This window comes from Camelus bactrianus, chromosome 15 (genome assembly GCF_048773025.1).
Source record: "Camelus bactrianus isolate YW-2024 breed Bactrian camel chromosome 15, ASM4877302v1, whole genome shotgun sequence".
Lineage (NCBI taxonomy): Eukaryota > Metazoa > Chordata > Mammalia > Artiodactyla > Camelidae > Camelus > Camelus bactrianus.
Window position 1 is genome coordinate 57597644 of NC_133553.1, and position 27181 is coordinate 57624824.

The following is a 27181-nucleotide window of genomic DNA, read 5'->3' on the forward strand; positions in this document are numbered from 1 at the left end:
TATCAGACTGGCAGAAATTAAATACTTGATAATACACTAGATAGGTAGGAATATGGGAAAATAGGCACCTGGCTCACATATATTTTAAGTGGAACCATAAATCAGCTCAGCCTCCATAGAGGACAATATGGTTTTATACTGACCGAAATCATAAAAGCACGTAACTCATCAAACAGCAGTTCTACTTCCAGAATTTTTTCCTAAACAATGGATGCATGAACATTTTCCCTGCAACATCATTTGTAATAGTATAAGATAAGCTAGTTAGAATACATTACATAGTTCCAGAAAAAGAATATTATGTAGTTGTTACAAAGAATGAAATTAACTCTCTATATATTGATATGGGGAATCTCTAAGGTAGGTGAAAAAAGCAAATTATAGAACACTGCGTAAGGCTTTAACATCTATAGACAGTACTGAATAGTGGTTAGAAACTTGGTCAGGTAAAGAGTCTGAGTGTCATCAGTAAAGCAAGTTGCTTAACCTCTCTGCCTTCTTAGTTCCATCATCTGTCAAAATGGGGTCTAATAACAATATCTACCTTATAAGAGCTTAAACATTTTGCCTAAGATAATCATTTGTATGAACCAATACACAAAAGAGAGGATAGAAACAAATGGTATAAAATGCACATGAATAATGAAGATAAATTAAATGAGAATTTTGGAAATAATCCCTGTATATATGAGAAAAGAGCTGATATTTTCAAAATAAAGAACTTTTGACAATAAATTAAAAAAAATAACAAAAGAATACATGCAGGTTATGAACGGAAAATCACAAGCTAAATTTAAAAAAAATTTTTTAAATTTAAAACCAAAAGAAGAACTTAGTTAATACAAGTGGATAAAACAAATGAAAAGACACTCATCTTCAACATTCACCAAAGAAATAACACTAAAGCAACAGTGAGAGTGGCAAAGACTGAAACGTCATGTAAGGAATGTGAGGATGTCTGAGAAGCTGGCACTCTTAGGTAGTGTGGCTGGGAGCATAAACTGACAAAAGCCTTTTGTAAACCAATGTATTCTGATTAAAAAGAATCAAATTTACTTTTAAGAACTTACATAAGTGTATAATGAGACAGGTGTACAAGAATGTTCCCTGCACAGTGTTTTTCAAACTCTTAACATAAATGTTAATAAAGATTAAATTATTTTCCTCTTTCATGTATTCAATTTTTAATGTATTTTCTCTTTTTTGATGTACTCATTTAAAAATAAAGAACACAGATCACAGGATGGTATTTACATAATATAAATTATATACCTGTGTATTTAATATAGCCACAGAAAGTCCAGAAGGCCATTTACCAAAGCATCATGTGAAATTAAAATAAGGGAATCTTCTCTTTGTCAGTAATACCTAAAAATTTTTTTCTTTCTTTAAAATGAGTTTTGCTTTATGATAATATGTTATCAGAAAATCAGTTAATATATTTATATTTTGGAATATAAATTACATATTGGTTTATATATAAAATAAAACTTCAATCATCAAGACTATAAACCAATCAAGTTATTCCCATTGAGTGTAATGAAAAAATTTAAGAAGGACCCAGAAGAAAAAACACAAAATGGGGCTTTGTGAAATAGGGGAAGTAGCACAGAGTTAAGATAGATAAGACTGTCACCTTAAGTTTATCTCAAGAATCCCTTAGCCTGTCCCCATCGGGACAAACTTCCACCTTTTTGGTTATTCTTGTGTTCCCTAATACAATCAGTGGACTTAAGAAAACAACCCTCCAATCCGTAACTCCCTCCCTCAATGAAGGCAATGACAAAAGGGTCAATGGAAGAGTACATAACTTAATCTAAAGAGTAATTACACATTTCTTGGTGTAAAGTCATTAGGTGTTATCAAATAGTCAACAGATTTTATGTCAAATGGGCCTTTAAGATATGAAACAAATGAGCTAAGTACTCTAACAAGTACTTATTAATTCCACTGTGTAAGTTATTAACTCAAAATATTCAATCCTATAAAAACATACCATTAAAGTAGAGGCTGTCTTTCTATACAGTCATGAGAATTAAAAATTGTTTCTAAATTCTAAGAATAAGGCTAAGATTTGTATTTCTAGAAATCATTTTATTCAAAATTCACTGTTTCTGCCAGCAATAAATTTTTGGTAAAGTTTATAGTTTGCATGTTTAAGGAAATTTAACATACCCACATATAAGGAAACAAAAAAGTTTAATCTTATTTCATATAAATATTTGGAAGTCTTAATTACTCACCTGCCCTTCCCTTGAAAACTTAAAGGGTGGTTTGTGTTTAATAACACTTGTTGCAAGCCTTAGGAGTCCTGTAAGCCCATCATCTTCTATATTACCATCTTGATGATCAAGGATCTCCCTGCTACAAAAAAGAATACAAGATAGTTTATATAATTATGTCCTTTCTTTCTTCACCAAAATAATTGTCAATCTTACATCAAATTTTACCTCCGAATACAGTCAGCCAAATGTCGTGCCAAAGCATCTAGGTCGAGGAGTGTTGTCTTAGTACAAAGAGAAAACACAAAATTCCAATAAAGATTTTTATGTTAAGTATTTTAGACATTATTAAAAAAAAAATCATTTCCTTGTAAGTAACAAAAGTTTGGTTCTTTCAAATCATTAGTATACCAATTTAATTATAAATAATATAACTAATCTTTATTTATACATAATTATCAATAAAATTTTAGTTGTAAACACATCACTGAGTCTTTTTAAAAAGAATCAATGGAATACTGGTAATAAATTATGAGAGTCACAGTAATTTATCGAGAAGACACTAGGTTGTTGTTTCATTTTTTCTTTAACAATTTTATTGAGATGTAATTCATATACCATATAATTCACCCACTAAGGTTTGCTTTTAACACTACCTTTAGAAATTAATTTAAAAGTATAGTTAATTTTAATAAAGCTTTAATTTTCATTATACTGAGCAATAAATAAAATTAAAATAGAACTAATTTAAGATTCTCAAAGAAATTCAGATCTTTAAGAAGGAAAATTACTTTGACTAGCAAGCAAAAAATATTAGATTCCTACTTTAAAAAGGTAACCATAGATTTTTTAAAAAAAAATCAATGTTTATCTGGCATCAATATTTTTATAGACAATATTAAATGTAAAAATCAATATTAAAAGGGAGGGTATAGCTCAGTGGTAGAGCACATGCCTAGTGTGCAGGAGGTCCTGGGTGAAATCCCCAGTACTTCCTCTAAAAACAAACAAAACAAAACAAAACCCTAATTACCTCCCCCCTCCCACCAAAAAGAAATCAATATTAAATGTAAAAACAGACTTTAATGTATTTAAGTCAAGTATATTTAAACACATTCTGGGGGGAAGGGGAACTGGAATTGGTAGTCAAAAGATACAAATACTAGGGATGAAAGGCACAACATGATAAGTATAATTAACGCTGCTGTATGTTTTATATGAAAACTGCTGACAGTGAAGTGCTCATCACAAGAAAAAACTTTTTTCTATTTTTAAAATTTTGTATGTGATGATGGTGTTCACTGAACTTATCGTGGTAATAATCTCATGATGTATTTAAGTCAAATCATTATGCTGTACACCTTAAACTTACATAGTGCTGTATGCCAATTACTCAGCAAAACTAGAAGAAAAAATTAAAACATGTTCAATATTAATTTTTATAATTTTTTCTCAAATGAAAAGTAGAATATTTAAAAAAATTCAGATGTGAACTGTTCCTTTAAAGTAGGAAGTTCAAATACTGCAGGATTTTAAAAACGTTAAGTGTATATACTGGACTTTGATTGAAATACATGAAAAAAAATTGATAGAAAATGTTTCCTAAATATTTAAATGTAGCATCTTCAAGGGTTTCTCATTTTTTCTGAGCTCAATTAGATGCATTTTAGCCTACTTAATTTACAAAAAAGAAAAAAAGTTTTTATGTGACAAGTCTGCCTTTGAAATCAATTTGCTTTAAATATTTCTTTGTTTGAATGGAAGTATCATTTTAGCCTACTATAAGAATATTGGTAGATCAGTAAACTGATAGTGTTTCTTTAAAGTAACTTCTATTTGAATTGCAATTTTATTTTATGTATTCAGTATCCACTTGCTATTACAGAAAGCTGTATATTTAAAGTCTAAATTTCACATTCCAAGTCAGACTTTACATCCACAAATCTTACTCATAAGACACAGGAAACTACCTATAAGTACCAAACGAAGACATTTCAACTAAGGTCAAAGTAAAAAGAAGAAAGTAATTAGAGCAGAACAGAAAGATACAAACACAGCAGAAAAATTACGACATTTTCATCTTATTACAGAATGAGAAAAATGCCCTTAATTATAAATAAAGACCTATAAAATCATAAACATATATGTGCATAATTCATCTCTATTAACAAGTCAATGTATAATTTACTGAACATACCTGACTAGCATCCTTTATATGTATGTTGTCAACTAATTTGCACAACAACCAAAAATATTCTTTACATCCAGGTTTTAACATTGGTTCTTCTTCATAATCATCTATCTATTAAAAAAAATTTAAACTTTATGAAAACATTTTTAAAAGGGGAATAACTAAAAATTACAATACATCCTAAAAACTATATATAGGCTTTATAAAAAATTAAATCCCTACAAACATTATTCAAAATTTAACAAAAATATGGAGAGAACTCTCTACTCCTAGTTTCTGTGAAATTAGAACTAGGTACATAAGTGAACAGTAAGAAAGCTTTCAGAAAAACATTACTCTCAAATTACTTATAACCTACTTGGAAAAGATACGAATAACGTATAATGCTAAATAATGTAATACAAACTAAGAACTCAATTAAAATCTGGAAAAGGAACCTATACAAAATGAGTACATATAAATCTACCTACATGCAATGGTCTATTAATAGTTTTGAAATCTGAAAAATAAAGAATGCAATACATTTCTTACAGTCAGTGATAGAAGGTAAGTATGGAGGAGAAAAATGTAAATCCACCAATGCATTGTATTTCTGGGATTAGTAAAATTACAATCCCAGACTGTCTATTAATTGTCTCTGGATTTATAACTTGGTAGAAAGATTTTTATAAGGCTAATATACACGTTGGATCAAGGAAGAAAATTAAAAATTCAGAGTATCATTAGGATAAAAAAACCCCCAAAGCTGTGTGACTGAATGAGAAGAAAGCTACATCTGATGTTTCTATCATTCAACTTATTAACACAAGGCCCAGAACCTAGTAAGAACAAATGCTATTTTCTAGGTGTAACATGGACACAATATGTCGCAATGCTGTCACTTTAAGAACTATGTAACTACTATCCTCCCAGTGAAAACTATAGATAGTAAACATGTATTCAGAATTACTGTAACGATAATACAATGACATACTTGGGACAGGAAATTACAGAAACAGAAACTGCCCCTCAACACAGTAAAATCTTACCCTGATAGGTTTGAGTGCTTGAGCATCAGGAAGAAATTTCAACAATGTTGAGGCAGCCAGTAGCAGAAAAGAGCGATTGATTGAGTCTCCTCCATCCAGCCCTGACAGAGATAACTTATAAAGACCATTGCAAGACTCATGACGAACTGCAGTCTAAATGAAAAAGCAAGTTCCAAAGATAGTCTGAGTTAGCATTAAAAAGTTAATTTTAAGGTTAATATGTTGGCAGAAATAACATGTAAGGTGGAATCTTCAGCAACACATTTTAAAATGCAATGTCCTGATCACATGCTCATGCACCTAAATAATACATGATCCAATGAAGTACCCAAAAGCACAGAGTAATATGTAAAAACATTTTAGAAATTCCCCAAAATGATCATAAAAAAACCCAAATAAATACAACAGACAAATACAAAAGGGACTGAGAAGAGGATATTCATAATAATTTATTTACATAATTAAGTAACAGGAAAAATATTTTCAGCAAAAGAAGCAATTTAGAAAGTACTTAAATCAGAATATTTTAAAGATTCTAAGGGACTTGTCCGAACGTCACAATAGTTACCTGGGACACAGCCAGCACAAGAATACATATGCATTCAATATAGTGCTAATAATATCAGAAAATATTGTCTAAAAAGGATATGACTATTGTGGCTAAGTATATTAGTAAGAATGTGTTTCTACTATTTCATTTAGAAATACGGGGTGAGTAATATCAAGATACAATTAGTGTAAATTCTATTGACTTCATTGTGAACACTTGAAATCAAAATACATTTAACTTAGTCTCTCTTGCATCTAAGGGATACACTCTAATTAAATAGAAAAAGCAAAAGAAACTTCTCTAAAACATAAATTACAAAAATAAATGCTCAAAAAAAAGATAAAATAAATGCTCAAGTCCTTCCAAACCCCCAGAAAAAAAAACTAAAAAAAAACTAAAAAAAACCCCAAAACCAAAAACCCAAACAAACCTAAAACAAAATAATTACTCTGTAAACAAATACTGCAGAAAATATGAATGTTATAGAATATTTAACATCCACACAATTCAAAACACTCTAGATCTTAAAGGATTAAATAAGTACATTCCAGGTAATGTGATATATTTATGGAATCATATCCATTTGTTTCCATTAGCTCTCTTTTTATTATCAATGCTACTAATATGAAAAAATATGAATAGGACTAACCCTCAATCTTTATCTTACCTCAGGAATAAGGAGAGTCAATTTCTTTAGCCAATCTTGTAAATGATCACTATCAGCAAGGCTAGATTTCACTAAAGAACAGCAATGAGCCCAACTCACCAAGAGCCACATTGAATAATGTGAAACTAAAGAAAAAATTGGAAAAAAATTACTATAAAGGCTTGTGCTATGAAGAAAACAAAATGCTCATTATTAAATATATATAAATGTATCTAGTCATTCAAATCTTTATCTATTAAAAATTAACTTTGTGGAACCCTTACCTTCATGTCTAGACCTGTGATCAGACTGAGCTTTCAAAACTCTGTAAGGTAAAAACACATCACCACCACTAATTAAATTCAGCAATGAATTAAAAATAACTCAATTTATTACTACATAGCCTTTAGCTTTCTCTGCCCCCTTGATAGATTAGATTTTAAAAGCTAATAATTTATTTTCCCATGGTCTTCATTTTTTATTTAAAGAATCCTTGGCAAAATCTTATTATAGCAAACATCAAATGACTGCTCAGAGTTAATGAACAAAATCTGAGTGAATCCTATATTGACTGAAGTCAACTGTTAAAAAGTGCTAAAGCTCTGGTTAAAGAGGTATGTATTACAAAGAGAAAGGTTATAATGTTTTAGTTTAAATTTCAGACTCCTTAAAAAAAAAATCATACACTGACATAAAATGTTCTTCCTTCTGTATTGTTAATGCAAATTTCGATCAGGAATTCTTGGAAGCAAACCACTGAAAAGTAGTGAAAAATTCCCAATTTAATTCTATATTTCACTTCTATTTTTTTCCCCATGATACTTTCAGTAACTTCATTAGAAAATATATTACCTCAATTTAAAGAAAACAAAACATTAAAAATTTTCATTTTAACAAAACCAGTAAACAGGGATTTAGTATTCACCTTACAAATAAGCTGTCTTTAAAAAAGGACTTTAGCATCCTCACTTTGTTATAATGAACAAAACAACTTTCAAAATCTCAAAAAGCAAGACTCATCCATATTACTGATTTAAAATAAATGGTACTAAGAAGTTAAAACTTACGAATCAAGTATTTGGCCATATTTCATGTTTAACTTTTATCATATTAATTTAATACATTTAACTTTACCAGGAGGAACCTACCCATCTACTTTTAAAATCTGTAGCTTTATAAGATTTTTGCTAACAGGGAAAAAGTTCATTCTAGCTACTTTAATTGACACAAACCTCCTAGCACATATAAACTGAAGGTGGAGGACTATGAAAAGATAATGGAACAGGAACAGGAGCCAAGAAAACACAGACTAGAGGGGGACAGGGAGGGCTCACATTAGAGATCTTAACAAGATCTTTTAAGAATGGAAATGGTAGAATGAAAAGAATTGCTGCAGTGAACCAGCCTGAACAACAGCAGCTGGTATCAAACCTGCGTATTTATATTTCATTGTGTCAGGTTAACAGGATCAAGCCAACATTTCTTAATGCTGAAAAAATAAAAGCAGACTAGAGCAGTTATTGACAAGCAGTTAACAAGACTTGAGCCTTGTTAACTCAATATACTGTGATGCATGGGATAGTGAGGTATACAGAATGTGTGTTAGAGGACAAGGAGAACTAGTTAATTATTTAACTGGAGAGCAACTGGCAGGTGGAGTATAAAATGTATTTTATCATAAAAACCAATGTCATATATAGCACTTTTTTTGATTCTCCACATTATCCATTCATTAGTTTCACAAACAATGAGGTAAGGTGCCTGGCACTGATAATATAATGGTGGGTAAAATCAGATATAGTTCGAACAGAACTTAAAAGTCTAGTGGGGTAAAGCAGATATTGATCAAGTAAATGGATCAAGTGAATTCAGCTGAGACAGACACTTAAAAAACTTCATTAAAAATAATCTTAAAATGATCATGCTTATATACAACCACTGCCTATGAAGGTGACTTTTAAAAGCATCTAAAAACAGCTAACTAGATATTAGCCATAAATAAGATTAAGCACTCTTAAAGGTGTTTACAGTATCTTTGTAAATCATTTGAGTACAAGGGCAAACTTCAGCCCAACACAACATCTACAGAATACAACACATGGAAATTAATTCTACATACTTTAACATAATTTATGTGATTATTTAAGGCATACAATCAAGTACTCATGTATTAGCAATTACCATTTATATATTGTTAAAATTCTGTACATTATTTAAAAAAAAACCCACCAACACAGCCCCCCAAAATGGGATCATATTACATGTTTAAACTATATTCTTATATACATTATTTCCAGCTCTATCTACTGAGGGCCTAGAAGCAAGGAAACACTAAGAACAGTGAGTATGCCAAGTATCCGTTATTTTAGAGGTTCCCCACCAATAAGAACTAGGGATTCTTAAAGAAATGCTGATTCTAGAACTAAGGCAGGGAAACTGTAAGCCTGGAAGATCCTATCGTGATAGGAAAAATAAAAAGAGACTCTTCCCTTCCACCCAAATAATGGGGATATGTCCAAAGGACACATGAAGAAGCTTGAAGAAGCCAAGTCAGCTAATTTGAGCAAAGAGTAGTAGTAATGAATTATACTGAATGGAAAAAAAATTCATGAAATTGATAGTAAACAAAAGGGAGGAAGAGAAAGCTCTTCTTTATAATAGAATGTGAACTAATAAACATAAAAGGAATGGTAAGAGTTAGAAAATCACTAGTTTGCAAACATTATGCTAACATTTAATTCAGGTAAGAATCATCACTGAATGCTAAGTCAATGAAAAGCAATTTTGTGAAAACTAGCCAATTTAAGCAGTTGCAAAATATTTTTCCACAGATTACTATTAACTAGAAAGGAAATATCAGAAACTTTACTGCAGAGAAACTTGCAGGAAACCAGATTAACTGATCAAAATTAGCATCACTAATAATAGGACAAACGGTTATCTCCAGGGTGTATTGGGAAAGATACATTACTTATGGAGTATTTCTGCTAAAATGTGTAGTCTGAATCTAATCGTGAGAAACAATCAGGAAAACTTAAATTGAAAGACACTTTATAAAAGAATTGGCCTATACTACTCATAAATGTCTGTATCATGAAAGAAAGGCTAAGAAAGTATACTTAATTAAAGGAAATGGAAGAAATATGACAACTAAACACAGTATGTGATCCTGGACCAGGAAAAAAATTGTTATAAACTGTTACACAGTTGGTAGGAATGTAAACTGGTGCAGCCACTGTGGAAAAAAGTATGGAGGTTTCTCAAAAAATTAAAAATAGAACTACCGTATGTCCCAAAAATTCCACTCCTAAGTATCTATCTGGAAAAAAAATAAAAACACTAATTTGAAAAGATACACGCACACCAATGTTCACAACAGTATTATTTACAATTGCCAAGATATGGAAGCAACCTAAGTGTCCATTAGCAAATGAATGGATAAAGATGTGCACAATGGAATACTACTCAGCCATAAAAAGAATGAAATTGTGCCATTTGCAGCCACGTGGATAGACTTGGAGGGCATTATGCTAAGTGAAGTAAGTCAGACATAGAAAGACAAATACTGTATGAATCACTTATATGTGTAATCTTAAAAAAATACAACAAAGTAGTGAACAAAAAAAGGGGCAGATTCACAGACACAGAGTAGTTTGGTTATGGGGAGAAGAGGAAGTAGGAGGTACAAACTATTGGGTGTAAGACAGGTTCAAGGATGTATTGTACAACATGGAGGATACAGCCAATATTCTGTAGTAATTATAAATGGAATATACCCTTTAAAATCATGTAAAAAATTTAAAAAGTTTTAAAGAATATTAATGGGACAATTTGAGTATTAGATAATATATCAATGTTAAATTTTCTAAATTTGAGTATTTTACTGTAGTTGTTAAGAAAATATCCTTGGTCTTAGGAGATACACATCAAATTATTTGTGAATAAACTGTCACAATGTCTGAACTCTCGCAAGATTCAGAACTATACATAAACAAATGTGTGCACACAACACAGAAAATGCACACTCATGATTATGCAATAAAAAATTGGCAAAATGTTGATAATAATATGCAAATCTAGATGAATGAAATAGAAGTTCACTGAAATACTGTAACAATTTTTGTTTTTAAATTTTTTCAATTTGAAGTTTTAAAACACTATATCCTTACTATAAATAGATATATACATAAATTATGTAAAAACTTCATACCTAGGAGCCAGATTATCATACGTATAAGCAACAGACATAAGTCGCTGAATCAAACTGGTTCCTTGGACAAGAACAAGAAATACCTTTAAAACAAAAACATTTAACAAAATCTATAAATACACTAAAACACAAAAATGCATTTTCAACCAAAGATTCCAAGTTACTTTGATTTTTATTTATAAAAAGATAAGGAATATCCTAAGAATGGTTATTGGAAATACTGTAAAAATATCAAATATCAAAAAACCAAATTTATAATCCAACTTAAATATAGCAACTTTAATAAGAAAATATTGGAAATTTAGAAATACACAGACAAATCCTCTCTTTGTATTTGATCCACAGATTCTCTGCACGTTACCCAATAGTGTGATAAAAATATTATATATTACACATGTCAGTGGTCTTTCTGGGCACCAGGTGAAGTAATATTTTTCACTTTTGAAATAAGAATAAAAAAAGTCAAGCAGTGGCAGATTCCTTAACCATCCTGAAATAAATATAGAAAAGCAATACAATATACCATAGATACAGAGCATGGATTCTAGATGAAAAATCTTGAGGTTCAACATTTAGCTTGCTAGCTTTCAAGCTGCATGACTCTAATAAATACTTAATTTCTAGTCTAGTTCTTCAATTGTATAGTAGGAAAAAAATCGCTAACTTAATAAAGAATTATTAAATCCCTTATGCAAATTAGAACCCATTCTGAGCAGTGACTTTATAAAAGCCCTGTTCCCATCTTGGAAATGTTAGTCCAGTGTAGCAGATAACATAGAAAACACGGTAACACAAGTATACGCAATGTGCCCAATGAGCAACAGAAGGGAGCAGCAACTAAACCTGTCCCTGGCAAAATTGGGAAAGCTACAAGAAAAGCTATATTTAGGCTAGAATCTAAAAGTCCAATTTGGAATTTGAACCTTCTAAAAGGGTACTAAAGGAGAATCAACGAAATAATGCATGACAGTAAATTATTTAAAAAAAAAAAAAAGTGTTCTTCCCTACTACAGAACTACTTCATCTCCAGAATTAGGGTTGCAAAAATTTTCCCCCTAATAGCCTAGATTCACATACTAAACTCTAAATATTATGATAAAGAAATGAAAAAAGTATAGTATGCTCCTTTTCTAAACTATAAAAATCTAACATTGGCATATGCACAGAAAAAATGAGCACATAATAAAATAACATATAAAGCTATTACTAACGGTAGTGACCTGTGACTTCGGGAAAGGTTCACTTATATATTCTCAATTACTTTCAATAAGTATGCACTTGAACAAGTTTTTAAAAAATTAGCCAATTATTTAAAAATTCCATATATGGGTATATGTATTCTATTTCTCTATTAGTAACAGCTCATTACTCTGGTATTTCTTGGGTAAGTATGAGGTGAGGTGCCATTCTCAAAAGGTTACAAAATGAGGAAGAGATTTCAGTAAAAACTCATCTTCATCCCTCCTCACATTCTAGTTCACTGATGACACTGAAGAGCAAACATTTGATCACATGAACAACAGAATTTACAGTCAAAAAGAATTTTCATTTTATTGTTAGATGTGCTGGTTATTGTGCCATCTTCAGCTCTAAATCTACCATATTATGTATGTACTTACTCTGTGGCACTACGGCTGGTACATTATGAACTAAACTTCTCTGCCAGCTGGCTTCCTATTCAGGTTTGTCAACCTGGGATACTAGAGAGATTACTTTCTTGCTTTTTCTATTAGCACTGTTTCTGAAGTATTTTACCCAGAAGAAGCAACTGACTTCAGCAGTAACAGAACCACTTCCTCAGAGGCCTAAACTCTAGTTCAACAGGATCCCTCCTATAATCTTTTAATTTCTGATAACCCTAATTTTCCATATATTCCTCAAACCCTAGGGGTGGTGGATGGTTACTTGTCTGGATTACCTCAACATTCCCTTTATCTTTAGCCCTCCAACACATATGTGTAAAACCAGTTCTCTATTTTAGATCTACTCTGTTAAAATACCTAGTGTTTTCCTGAATGGACCCTGATATACTCAGTATAAAAATTACTGAGACTGACTAAGGAACTGAGTCCTACAGTTAGGTAACATTTAAATGGCATATATATTATTCATTCCTGCATTTTAGATGATGAACTGAAAAGCATTATTGCCTCATAACTTCTACTGCTTTAAAATGAAGGCACCACTTCAGCTGTTAAGTCATATTGTAATTTAGGATAGTATTTTGTATACATTAGTGTATTCACTTCATAAAAACAAAAATATATAAGATCTTTCAAAACATAAACAGAACCTATTACTACAATTTTTTTTAATTCTTATTTTTTATTGAAGTGTAGTCAGTTTACGTTAGTATCAGGTATACAGCAAAGTGGTTCAGTTAAACATATACATACATATTTTAAGATTCTTTTCCATTACAGCTCATTACAAGAAATTGAATATAGTTCCCTGTGCTATATACAGTATGTCCTTGTTTATTTATTACTACAATTTAATGGCAACTTTTGTACTTTACCTCTGTTAATCTCGGTATATGAAGACCCTTGGCATGATCACCAGCAGCTTTTCTTGATTTGCCAGGCCAGGTTCTTTTCCTATGGCTTTCTGCTATACCAGACCAGGCAAAGACATCATGATAAGCTAAATCCAAATCAGATGGATCTACTGCGAACTGGCATATTAACTTCAGCAAGCAAGCAAGACAGTCTAGCTGCCACTGTGGATAAGAAGAAAATGTCATTTCCCTATTTTCATTAATGTGGTCACTATACAACTTGAAACTAAAGGATAGAAAATAAAAATTATTATAGCTAGTACTTAATCCATATGGTAGAGAAATTTTGCTGCTCATGTATTATGGCTAGTAACAATTCAATTTTATAAAAGTAAAAAAAGACATTAGACACTAGAATATGTATTTAATGAAATGGAAATGACACTTGCATTTCTATCATGAAAATTTCATACATAGGTATATAATAGCAATATACAGGATTTTAAAAAACATACTGCTCAGAATGTAACAAAACTTAAAAAAATTATTAAAATGCTAATGAAGATAACATTTACCTACAAAATAAAAGAACTGATGGCAAAAGTATTGGAAATTTTCTTTCCACATAAATGGTATATACTCTAATATTTGAGAGTGAAAGAAATTCTCAATAATTCTAGAAAGTAACTCAACTGAAAAATTTGCACTTTACATATATACATTTAAAATAAAACAAGTATTTTGTTGGTAAAATATTATATAGCATGAAAAGTAAAATTTCTACCTGATTTAAAGCTCTACCTTAAAAATTTAAAAGTAAAATGATTCCTTTAAATAAATTAATAAGAATGTCACTTATAGATGAGGGTTTCAGAAGATTTCTCTTCAATGGTCCTTGTTCTCTTTTCCTAATATCACTGCTAAGCAGCACGGCTATACTAATATACCAGAAAACAATACTATATAACTGATTTTCAAGAAAGGTACCAAGAAATTTCAGTGAGAAAAGAACACTTTTTTCAACAAATGGTGCTAGAAAAACTGAACAGCCATATGGAAAAAATAAATAAAACCTCAAATTCACTCTACATATACAACAGTTAACTCAAAATGTATCACAGACCTAAATGTAAAAGATAATTATGAAACTTACAGAAGAAAACACAGGAGATAATCTTTGTGAACTTGCAACAAAGATTCCTTAATTAGGATACAAATTTTATTAAAATTAAAAACTTCCTACTTAAAACATTGTCAATGTAAAGAAAAAGAAAGCCAGAGACTGAATGCAAATATTCCTACTACCTATATCTGACAAAAAACTTGTCCAAATTGAATAAAGAAAAAAAGTCTTATAACTCTCTACTAAGAAAAAAACAAACTGTAATCAAAGCAAAACAAAAACCCCAAATATGAACAGACACGTCACTGAAGAAGTGCTAATGGGGATACGGATTACTAAAAATGTTCACATTTAAAAAAAACCAAACCAAGATCTCAAATCAACAGCCTAACTTATGCTTAAGGAACTAGAAAAAGAAAGACAAACTAAACCCAAGCTAGGAGAAAGAAGGAAATAATAAAGATAAGAGCAGAGATAAACAGTGAATATAAAAACCTAGAGAAAATCATTGAAAATAAAAGCTGGTTCTTTGAACAGAACAACAAAAATGACAAACCTTTAGCTAGAAGAACTAAGAAAAATGAAAAGTAATTACTAAAATCAGAAAAGCAAGTGGAAAAATGTTTAATTCTGCAGAAATAAAAAGGATTGTTAAGAGTACTATGAACAATCCTTGTATGCCAAAAAACTGGACAACCTACTTGAAATGGACAAATTCCTAGAAATACAAAACTCATCAAGACTCAATCATAAAGAAATAGAAAATCTGAATAGCCCTGTAACTAGTAAGATTGAATCAGTAATCAAAAATCGCTCAACAAAGAAATGTCTTGGACCTGACAGCTTCGCTAGTAAATTATACTAAACATTTGAAGAATACCAACAATCCTCAAACTTTTCCAAAAAGATTGAAGGGGGAAACTTCCTAACTCATTTGATGAAGCCAGCATAAGTCTGATACCAAAGCCAGATAAAACATACTACAAGAAAAGTACAGACTAATATCCCTTATGAACACTGATGCAAAAATTCTGAACAAAATAGTAGCAAACAGAATTAAGCAACATGTTAAAAGTTCTACACACCATCACCAATCGGGATTCTTGTAATGCAAGGATAGTCCAACATGTAAGAAATGATCAATGTAATACTGCATATCAACAAAATGAAGGAAAAGACATCATCTCAACTAATGCAGAAAATGCATCTAACAAAAGTCAATACCTTTTCATGATAAAAACACTCAACAAGATAGAAACAGAAGGAAACTACCTCAACATAATAAAAGCCATATACGAAAAACCCATAGTGAAAACCATACTCAGTGGTGAAAGCGAGTTTTTCCTTGAAGATCAGGAACAAGGCAAGGACACCTGCTTTCACCACTTCTATTCAACACAGTACTGGAAGTTCTGGCCTGAGTAATTAGACAAGAAAAAAAAAAGACATCTAAACTGGAAAGGAGAAGCAAAATTACCTCTGTTACTGAAGTAGAAAACCCTGAAGACTCCACACAAAGACTCTTAAAACTAGTAAATGAATTCAGCAAAGTAACAGGATACAAAGTCACCATACATAATTCAGTTGCATTTCTCTATACAAGCAATGAGCAATATAAAAGAGAAGTTACAAAAACAATTTCCTTTACAATAGCATCAAAAAGAATAAAATATTTAGGAATAAACCTAACCAAGGAGTTGAAAGGCTTCTACAATGAAAGCTACAAAACACTGCTCAAAGAAATTAAAGACATAAATAAATGTAAACACAACACATGTTCACGGATTCGAAGACTTATTAAAATATCAATACTACCCAAAGTGATCCAAAGATTCAATGCCATCCCTAGTAAAATTTTAATCATGTTTTTTGCAGAAAGAGAAAAACCCATCTTAAAATTCATAAGGAATCTCAAGGGACTCTGAATAGACAAGAAATCTTGAAAGAAAAGAACTGGAGGACTCACATGTTCTGATTTCAAAACTTACAGCACAAAGCTGCAGTAATCAATACAGTGTGGCATAAAGACAAAAAGTTCAAAGGAATGGAATAGAGAGCCCCAAAATAAACCCTCACATATACGGTCAAATAATTTTTGACAAGGGTGCCAAAATCATTCACTGCAGGATATAATCTTTTCAAGAAAAGGTTCTGGGAAACCTTGATATGCATATGCAAAAGAATCAAGTTAGACCCTTACCTAACACCAGATTCAAAAGTTAACTCAAAATGAATAGCAAAATATGTAAAACAAAAATGGAAAGAAGTACTGAAACCAACAAAATCTTGGTAGACAGCAATGTTTTTTAAATGTATTTTCTCCCATTAATCTTTTGGATGTAGCAGTATCTGATAACAAATCACAAACACCTGACTCCTAGGTTCTAAAATAACTCTAAAAAATAAGTACTAAGAAATTAATATTTGAATGGAATGTTTGATAATGCTACTCCGTTTTGCTGGAGGTCAGGACATGAGCATCTTTTCCATTTAATACAAAACTGGATTGTGCAGTTTGGTCCAGCACTAAGAATTTTCAAATATTCCACAAGCAATTTAATATTCCTAATATTATAGACAGTGCTTCTTCAAGTTAACAAAGTACCATTTTTAAAAACTTCCATTTTGTTGAGGATCAGAATTTTACAAAATGCTATTAAAAATTACTATTCAATATTATCCAATTGCTATAAAATTTTTTGAAGGCTTACTCTCAAGTTCTGTATCTATTTCATTGCAGACCAGTCACAAATGATCTGGAAACACATTTTTTAGTATTGCTATCAAGGAAGAAATGGTCAAAACAAAGTGAAACCCCCCAAAAAAGGATGTTTTCAAAAAATTGAAGACATAAAACAATTTTTCTTTAAAAGTATTCAAGCTTTAAGACTATGTAAATATTAATATATAACTTATAACCTAAAGAAAAAATGTTTTTGAACTACCTATAATTTAGAGTCATTAATATTAGCACTCAAAAATTTTTTTTAACAAAGTTGACATGGAGAACTCTTACTGTATATTTAGTTTATCAGACTCCCTATTTTTCCTTAAACTTATTTCTGCTGTATTCCATACTCTCCTTTACTACAATAAAGTTTGCAACAAAAGTTACACTTGCTAATGGGAAATGAAAGTGGCTTGTTGGGCTAACAATTGTAACTAGTAGAAAATGTCAGTTTTCACTTACCACAGTCCAGGATTCCTGCTCTTTCGGCTCTAGAATTCCAGAATTAAAAATTTCTAATAACTGTTGAAGCCCTCCAGCAGCAACAAACTGTAAACAATTGTGAGAGTAATGGTAAGAGGAAAGCAGCTACATAATGTAGTGAAGACCTGCTTTTCGATTCAGTAACTGGATGTGTGTGTATATGTAAGTAAAGTATTATATATCTTTCATTTAGGAAATTTTTGATTTAAAAAAACCAATATAACTTCTCTACAGTAATAGCCTACTTTCGAGAATTTTAAAAAGATTCTTGCAAAAATCTATATACATATCTTTATATTCCATTAACCATTTAATCCCAGACACTGAGAGGTTTTAACACAGTATTCCAATGAAAGAAAAAATAAAAAGTGCTAAAAATAGGAGTACAAAGGCACTAAATAATCTCAGTTCATTACTGCGATGAGGGTAATGCGTAATTTTTAAACTATGTTTTATTGAAATGGTAAGTTAATTTAAAACAATAATTATGGTACCTACGTTTGGAAAATTAGAGATAAATTATTTTTACCAATACACTGCCAACACATATGATCAAACCTTGCAACTCCAGGAATTTTTACTATTTTCCACTTGATCCTCACTTGAATCATCAGAATCTGGATAAAGATCACTGTAACTTCCCTGTGAGAAACAGTAAAAAATAATAAAATAAGGAAGGGTGGCAGGAGAATTAAAAGAAAACATACTCTGGAATTTTGCTCCAGAGAGAATACAAATATCTAATGATAATAATGGAAATGCTATTACCGTCGACTCTCTCCTTATTCTTCTGTTAGGTTTCCCCAGAGCTTCAATAATTTCCAGGGCATATAATAGCTTATGAGCACTCTTAATTTTGAGCAGTTCTTTCCAATTAAGTCCATCATTACTCTTAAATTAAAAAAAGAAAGACATAGGTTTCTGAAGCCAACTTGCTAAGAGAACCACCCCTCAAAAAACTTTTAAACCGACACTACATATATATTGAAATATATTCAAACAACTGATCACCAATTATACAATTGGTACTAAATTATATGCTTAAAACACCAATTATTCATTACATTTAAAAAAATTAATAAACAGCAGCACAGGAGAAAAATTATAGCTGTTAATCTCCACAACAGTTGAGGTAATTCATCATCTCAATGAAAAAAAACACTGCAGCCTAGTTGAATGCATGAACTTTGAGGATATGGAAGTAGTACAGTCTATGTTTAATATCTGTAAGTGACACCTACCCATTCAAAAGTCATATATGCAAATACATAAACTTAAAAATATTGTTCTTTTCTACTCTCGATTTATGAAAGCGTTATTTACACTTAATGTGCATCCTTGACAACAATAGTATTATTAAAGCTGCACTGAATCATCAACCACCATTTTCCAGGCCCATCTTCTTCACTTCTAAGTCATCTGAGACATAGGACCTTTTGAAATCACATAACAACGTTCCAAATTACAGGTAATCATTAGCATAACATTAGGATATTGTTTTTCCATTCGTCCTACAGGTGTTCTAATGGTATCTCCACAAAGTAACTCCTTATTATACAACTTTAAAAAATAATCTTTAATTTTAACAGATGTCTTTACAAAGATATCTAACAGTAACATGAGATCATGCCTTTATGGGAAAATTAACTAATATATATATATTAAATTTCTTTGCCTAGAATGTCTAATTTTCCCCCTAACTCTATCAGTTGACTTGTACAAGCATCTAAAACAAGCATTGAGACATTAAACTATAGTATATTTTCTCTAAATGTTACTTTCTGTTGTTGAAAACAAAGCAACACTCAGAACATGAAGTAATATAAAAAAAACTGATATACAGGTAAATCTGTTATTTTCTTAAGATAACTTAAAAAAAACTTTGCCTTATATTTAACCCATATTAGTCAACTTCACTAATAATTAAATATATCAACATTAACATGAACTGGCACTTTTTACCTATTTAAGAGCAAAATTACTGAGGCTACAGGTCCACAAGCAATCTCATACAATGCAAACTGGTACCATCCTCCAGGAGAATAAAAAGTATTGTGAACTCACCTGCTCATCTGAGATATTCTGGAATGCCATTAACATGTTAGGACATGTAGGAAGAAGCATCAGTAGCTCCCATACACGCCTAGAGAGGTTTTCTGCATGAAGATGAAGTTCTTCACATCTTAAGCTCTACACAAATAAGAACAACTGCTTATCAAGACAGTTCAGTTAAAAAAAAAAATCTAAACAAGTTTAATTGGCATAAAATGACTGATTATCAAATTTGACATTTTTAATCTTACTTTAAAAGAGAGAATAAACCACTTTAAAATGAGAATAAACCACTTTTTATATAGTAAATACATTTATTCAATTAATTAACAGTTACATCAAAGTGGTGGTGTTTCAACTTGTTATTGATCACTTTTCTGGGGTATAAAAGTGACCTGCAGATCTGGCCACCTTCACCAGGAAACTTTCCAAACAGAAGTGAAAATGTGTTTTATAAAGTTATCCAAGTAAATTTCAGTACGACTATCTATTTCTTCTTTGCAAGTCACTATTCTAAGAACAACAAGAGACATGGTAAATTAAATCCTTGATGTTACATTTGGGAAAAGAGTACACCTGTTTCTCATATTTTGCTAATTCGTATCTTATATTCTAGTGTCAGACAAGTAGGGATTAAGAGAAAAGCAAATAATCTTAAAAAACCTACTTTTTTTCATTATTACTTGCTAAATTTGAACTCCACATGGTACTGACATAATAGTAAGCTACAGATGTTTCAGGAAGTTATGTAAGAAATAGGCAAGTTTTCCTTTTTTAAAAAAATTAAAGCAGTCCATGAGGTAACCAAGCAGCCAAAGCTAAAATTTACACTTTTGGAATTTTCCAGAGTATGAATTTGTACAGTATTATTTTATTACTAGCTGCTGTCATAATGATTTTGGGGTATTATATGGTCGAAGAGATGCCAAAGGACTCTTCTATACATCTACAAAAAGTAATTTAGTTCTTTTTGTATAATGGTATAAAGCTGGTACACTGTGAAGGAAAGGGAATATACCTGGAGGAGTTAAGGCCAACTTCGCTTTTCACAACCATAATGAAGAAAGAAGCAACTCAAGTAAACTTTTCAGTTTATTTGGGGACATGGCACTGAGAGTTCTACAGTAAAATAGAATTATTCCTTTGTACATACCCAGCTGAGAGAGAGAGAGGCAGAGTGAGAGAAACTGAACTCTGCAAAAAACAGTTTGAAGGGAAAAAACCCTCCCAAGTGTACATGACTATGTTCTGTGTTATGACTGAAAGGCACTATAAAATAGGGGTCATATCCAGTGAAGATCCTTTACTTTTTTGGTAATCCTCTTCAAGACTGAATCAGCCTTGTAATAACACAGAAACTTCACATCAACAGCAGCATTCCTGTCACAAAGTCTAATAAAATATCTGCCAATAGATGAATGCTTTCTCTCTGGTTTAGGCCTCACAACGACAATTATACAATGGCCTATTAACCGGTCCTGCTACCTCTGGTCCTTGTTTTCTCAATGTAACTCCCACACTAACACCTCAACTTTATTTGTAAAAGTCCAGAAAAGATCTCATTTTGTTGCTTTAAAACATTCCATGAAAATGGCAATCCATTTTACAAAGAATAAAAATCTCATAAGGTCCTTTGTGGTATAGGTTACAATCTCCCTTTCAGACCTTGTATTTTAATTACACTATACTCACACTCCCAGTTTTTCAATTATGCCATTCACTTTTCCTTGAATCTGCAATGCCTCTCTTCCCTCTTTAACAGAAGCTGGACCCAATTTAAACAACTCCTCTTTTGAGGAAATTGTCCCCAGATTTGTTTCCTCCCTTTGTTCCCTTAACGTACACTGCATAGAACATTAGCATCCTCTTGGAAAATTAGTGGATTCTTTTTTTTTAATGGAGGTACTGGGCATTGAACCCAGGACCTCATGCATACTAAGCATGTACTCTACCACTGAGCTATTACCCTCTGCCTGGAAAACTGGGATTCTTGTAATTACCTTTTTCTCTTTTAAACTGACAGTACAGTGCTGACATGAAGTAAAAGGTCATTAAATATTTACAGCATAAAATTTAAAAGGTGAGGAAATGGAGGTTCATGGACATCTATTATTGATTATTCTGCATGAAAAAAAGGCATTTCTTAAGAATTTAAGAGCTTCCCACCACAAGAGAGATGAGGCTATGAGGAACAGACAACCCAACAGCAGCTACAACAGCATTCACAACCAAACACATTTTGGAAACACAGAAAAAATTCACTTATCATTCTTGAAAAAGAAAGAACAGTTTGCCTAACATAAGGAGAGCCTTAAAAGCACCACTATTTTCTTTGCCACTCAGTCTCAAAATTATTATTCTTCCATGAAAGAGTTGATGGTGCCTCAAACAGAATGGTGGCAGTGGAAATAAGTGGACAACAGGTCAAAACAACATAATTTGATGGCAGACTGGATTAGGAGAAAGGATAGACTCTAGTTCAGGAAGGAAAACAGACGGTGTACAGATTTCTGGCTTGAGCAACTGGGTGGTTTCCATTTGTGATGAAGAAGAATAGATGCCTGTGCGACATCAAGTAGAGGCATCAAGAAAGCAATTGGATATATAAGTGTGGAACTCAAAGGACTGAGGTTTGGTCTGGAGAAGTAAGTTTGTGGGGATCACTAAAAAGATGGTATTCTTCCTTGGACTAATTGTTAGGTTCCTTACTGCTTTTTTTAATTCTTGCCAAAACAAACTTACCATTTTAAAACAAAAATCTGAACATATGTCTCTCCCTCTGCTTAAAATACTTTAGTGTTGTCCACTTCACTTTGAGTAAACTGAAAATGGCTTGTAATGGCCAGTTTGGCTCTGCTTATCTCTTCAATCTCATTCCTCTCATTTCACTCTCCCACCACGCTCCACACTCTTATTTCCTAGCCCCCTAACAATTCCCAGACCTGCCTAACTCCTTATATTAAGGGCTTCAGGAATCAGATTACTCTATCCAGATCATTTCTCATTTTCTTCATTTAGTAGGCTCCTTTTATCCTTCAGGCTCCAATTATGTATGGTATCCCTCTGAGAAACCTGCCCTAACCAGTATAAATGGGTCTCTATCACCAGTCCTTTATGCTTCAGTCACAGCGGCTATCTCTACCAGAAACTACTGATTTGTTAGTTTACTTGAAACTATTTTATCTGTTAAGGATATCGTTATCTGTCTTCCCCACTAGATTCAATGAAGGCTAAAACTGTGCCTATTTAGATCCTTATAAAATAATACTTAAAACAGTATGCCTGGATATTAGGCACTTAAACAGTTAATGAATGAATAAACGGATTACTAGGTTTTATTGCCTTGAAGAGACTACTGAGAAAACTATTTTCTACTCAACAGAAAGACAAAAGATTTTGTGAAAATGAAATGATATAGTCACCTCACTATCTTCAACTGCCACTTTTCCTGAGGGTGGTTTAAATGATGCAAGCATCTCTAATAAATCAAAAAGAGTAGTTAAATGAGGTTCCTGTAAAAGCAAAAGCATCGGAATGTTGTCCTTCTGTGGGGGTGGTAGGCAAGATGCTGGCAGTTGAACACCTTCCCCTTTCCGTTCTCTTCTTGGTGCACCCAAAGATACAAATACCATCTATAAAAATAGGAACAACAGTGGAAAAAATTAACATATAATTAGACACATCAAGTTTTTGGTTTAATAAATCAAATAGAAAATGACTTTCCTTAAAATTTAAATATAACAAAAGCAGTAAGAAGTGTTCTTGAACTATATCTTTGACTATTCATTCAACTACTGTGCATAACAGTCAATAGATGATCAAAACTCAAACCAATTTATGTGTACCTGCATATCCTTAAAACCAAGCTCATGAAGTGCTTTTTCATCATAATCTGTTGTTAATTCATGTCCAGATGAAATCATCCTGACAGGTCCCATAAGGCCTCCTTAAAAACAGCAGGAAATGTGAGTGAACATTTTCATAAGTTAACTTAATTTGCTGACATGAATACATGGTTACAGCAATTAATCCACTGGACGTTAAGCTTAAGTGTAATTCTTGAGCAAAGTGGAAAAAATGTTTCCTGCATTATTTTCTGTTGTCTGAGATCAGCCTTCAACAGTAAAAGCTGCAAGAAAATCCTCTTTTAGCAGCAGTTTTATTAAATCAATTCGCGCTTGCTTAGTAATATAAAAAAACTGTACAAGTAACAAACACTACAGAGCTTTCTAGGAACCTACAGCATTTCACCTCAGCAATACACGCAGGAGAATCAGATTCATTAACTAAACCTTAGTTTACAAGTAACCAGAAAGTATTTATAGTGATCGAGTACTCTCTTTCTTTTGATAATTACCCATCAAAACAAAATAAAATTGATTATAGGCAGAAAAAAACCCAAAGCTCAGGCATGAAAAGATGAGCTACAGCATTCTAGATTATGGTAAATTCAATGAACTCAACAGATTGAGGCAGTTTATTTCTAGAATGCATAAAGTCCTCTTTGCTGCCTGCATCGTCCACTTCATTTCCCACCATCATCCCTACCTAAATATGCTTTAGCTACCCATGTATGTTCTTTCTTGAAAACACCAAGCATGTTCCCATCTCAAGGTCTAAGATGTTCCTCCCTAGAAATTCACTTGGATCGCTTCTACACTTTCTTCAGGTTTTTCATCAAATATGAGTTTTAAAAGGACTTCCTCCTAACTACTAAATCTAAAGAGCCGCATCTCACTATTCGTCTCTTACTCTGCTTAATCTTTCTTTAAAGCACTTATTAACGTCTGACATTATATATATATGTATCTGTCTCTCTCCCATTAAAAAAAAAATCCCAGTTCCACAAAGACAATTTTATTACAACCACAGATGTACTCCTAGCATTAGAACAGGTATTCAAATTAATTATTATTTAATCAATGAAAAATTTTTAAAGGAAATGCCTAATTGGAGGAAAATTAAGTGAAATGAAATATCTGATGAATAATTAAACTCAAATATTATTCAATTTTATTAGCAATGTAGGAAAATTCCATTGGATAGGCACTAAAACAGCTATTTTCAAGAATGAGTGAAGCAGGACTACTGGTTTCTCTAATGACACATAACATTTTAAAGTTACCTTTTCCCTCCACTCAAGTAAAAAAAAACTATCAAAAAACATTTCATTCACAAGGAAGGAAAATGAGTGTCTCCAATAAGGTTCATTTCAGCAGTTTTCCTTAAGTATGACTGTTGTGTAGCAAAATTGCTAGCTGTTGTGTGGCTGTATTAGATTATTTCCCTTCTTGTTATTTCTAAGCCTAGAAATGTTGGCTCTCCCAATGGTTTGATAAATATTCAATCCTATTTCTGAATTTTCCTATACTTCATTGTGTGTGCGCGCATGCACACTTGTGCAAAAAATACTTTAAATTCACCCTGAATATTAGAGAGAAACAGTTTTTATTTCTGCCCCTAAACTGAACATGTCATAAAACTGTTACTTTGTTACATATTGTTATTTAACAATTCTTCATGAGATATTATTATTATAGTTTTTAAACGTATAACAGCTGGTATTGAAATTCATCTATTATCCTTTTGGGTTTTCCTCTCAGAACTTCTGATCCTGTGCAGTTAATTCACACGGTTTATTATTTGTAATAATTTCATCCAATTAAATAAAAATTCCATTCAGATCTAGGTAAAATATATTAAGCAATTAACTTGGCACCTCTGTAATATTTTGTATAGACACATGCTAGGCAAAACCACTTATTCGGCTGTTCATTTATATGTCTCAAAGGGTTTTATTCTCGTATATGCAACAAAGACCTCATATTAACAGTACCCCAACTAATTTTTAAATTGCTACAATGCACTTGATTTCTTTAGTTTTCTATTCATCATATTACCCATAAATTATAACTGAGTTCCCTCTTCTGATATAGTGTTTTATCCAAATCATTTCATATAATACAAAGTCAGTGCTTAAGAAAAACATAGGCTACTAGATGAAAAGAAAGTCTATATTGAACTTCTAACATTTTGGTAGATTTTTATTAAATTTCTTTTCTATGTTATTGAGATAATCTGATACAACCCATGCTTGCTGATCTTTTTACAGTAAACATTGAGATAAAATATCCTTTGTTTTAATAAAATATCCAAGGGACTGCTAAGAAAATATAGAGCTGATTTGCTTCCTAGTTTGTTAGATACCCTAAGCATGCATAACTGTTCCAAAATAGAACGAAGATGGCTAGTAGTTTATTTTGGGCTCTATTTGATATGTGAGATAGGCCTACACATTGTGTGCTTAACATGTTAATGTTCAATTATAATGGCTAAGTTGGTTTTTACAGTTAACTGAGCAGCTCTGTATCTTCTACTACTTTTTTATTTTAGTATTTTTTATTGAGTTATAGTCATTTTACAATGTTGTGTCATCTTCTACTACTTTTGAGAGGATATTTTTTAACCTAAAAATTGCTTATTCCGTAAAAGCTCTGGGAAAAGTTACTATCCTTTTAAAAATATAAAATCTTAATGTACTGCATGTTTCAAAGTAAGAAAAAGAAACGAGAAATCTTAAAAATTCTTTAGGTTACAGTAGTATATTAAACAACACACATCTGATTTTTACATTCTGAAATGCCAGTAAGCTAAATTTTTTAAATTTTACGTACATCTGATGGGAAAAAAAAGGAAAAAAGTATCAACCAAGTTTGCAAGCTGGAAATCAAAATGAACTTACAGTAACTAGCAAGACCTCAAAAAGATAAATCCCAAACCAGAGATGAATTTATAACTTATAATCCAATTTATACTGATTTAGCACAGGAGAAAGATCACCATCTCACAGAGGAGTGAAAGAGAAGAGAGAAGGAAGGGGGAGAAAGAGAAGGGAGAGAAAAAGAGAAAAGGAGAAGAGAAAAAAAATAAAGAACAAAAGGAAAAGAACAACACCTCAGTGATACGTGAAACACAATGACAGTCTAAGATACATTTAATTAGAGGCCCAGAAACTATGGTGAGGAATAAGGGAAAAGAAAAAAATTTTGAAAAAATATGTAATTCATAACCTTTTATTTAATTGCTAACCTTTTCCAAATTTGATAAATGTTATAAATACACAAACCAAAGAAGCTGGACTAAACCCAAACTGCATAAACATAAAGATATAACAAGGCACATCAATAATCAAACCTCTGAAAATCAACATTAAAGAAAAATATTGTCAAACCAAACAATGTTGAGACATCCTGTATACAAAGCATGAAAGACAGAAGACTTTGTAAGCCAAATGATAATGGGAAAACTTTTATAAAGTCTTGAAAGAAAAAAGTTCTTAACCTAGAATTCTGAATGTAGTGAAAATTTCCTTCAAAAATGAAGGCAATAAATTTTTTTTCAGACAAAATAAAAAGCTTGAGGAAATTCATCACCAGACCTGCAGTATAAAC

At 31.6% G+C, this 27181-nt stretch overlaps 1 protein-coding gene across 4 annotated transcripts in view; it reads right to left on the reverse strand.

The window, feature by feature from the left end:
- Window positions 1-27181, reverse strand: part of USP34 (ubiquitin specific peptidase 34) — a 202374-nt gene that overhangs the window by 66812 nt on the left and 108381 nt on the right. For all 4 annotated transcript variants that reach the window (XM_074341183.1, XM_074341184.1, XM_074341182.1 and 1 more), the window contains 14 exons: window positions 23576-23676; window positions 23153-23362; window positions 19743-19868; window positions 18447-18569; window positions 18237-18320; window positions 17658-17744; window positions 13366-13566; window positions 10848-10930; window positions 6922-6962; window positions 6659-6783; window positions 5442-5594; window positions 4420-4524; window positions 2451-2506; window positions 2244-2364 (listed from right to left, as the gene is read on the reverse strand). In XM_074341183.1, coding sequence (XP_074197284.1) covers window positions 2244-2364; window positions 2451-2506; window positions 4420-4524; window positions 5442-5594; window positions 6659-6783; window positions 6922-6962; window positions 10848-10930; window positions 13366-13566; window positions 17658-17744; window positions 18237-18320; window positions 18447-18569; window positions 19743-19868; window positions 23153-23362; window positions 23576-23676 — 1616 coding nt within the window. The remainder of the gene's footprint in view (window positions 1-2243; window positions 2365-2450; window positions 2507-4419; window positions 4525-5441; window positions 5595-6658; window positions 6784-6921; window positions 6963-10847; window positions 10931-13365; window positions 13567-17657; window positions 17745-18236; window positions 18321-18446; window positions 18570-19742; window positions 19869-23152; window positions 23363-23575; window positions 23677-27181) is intronic.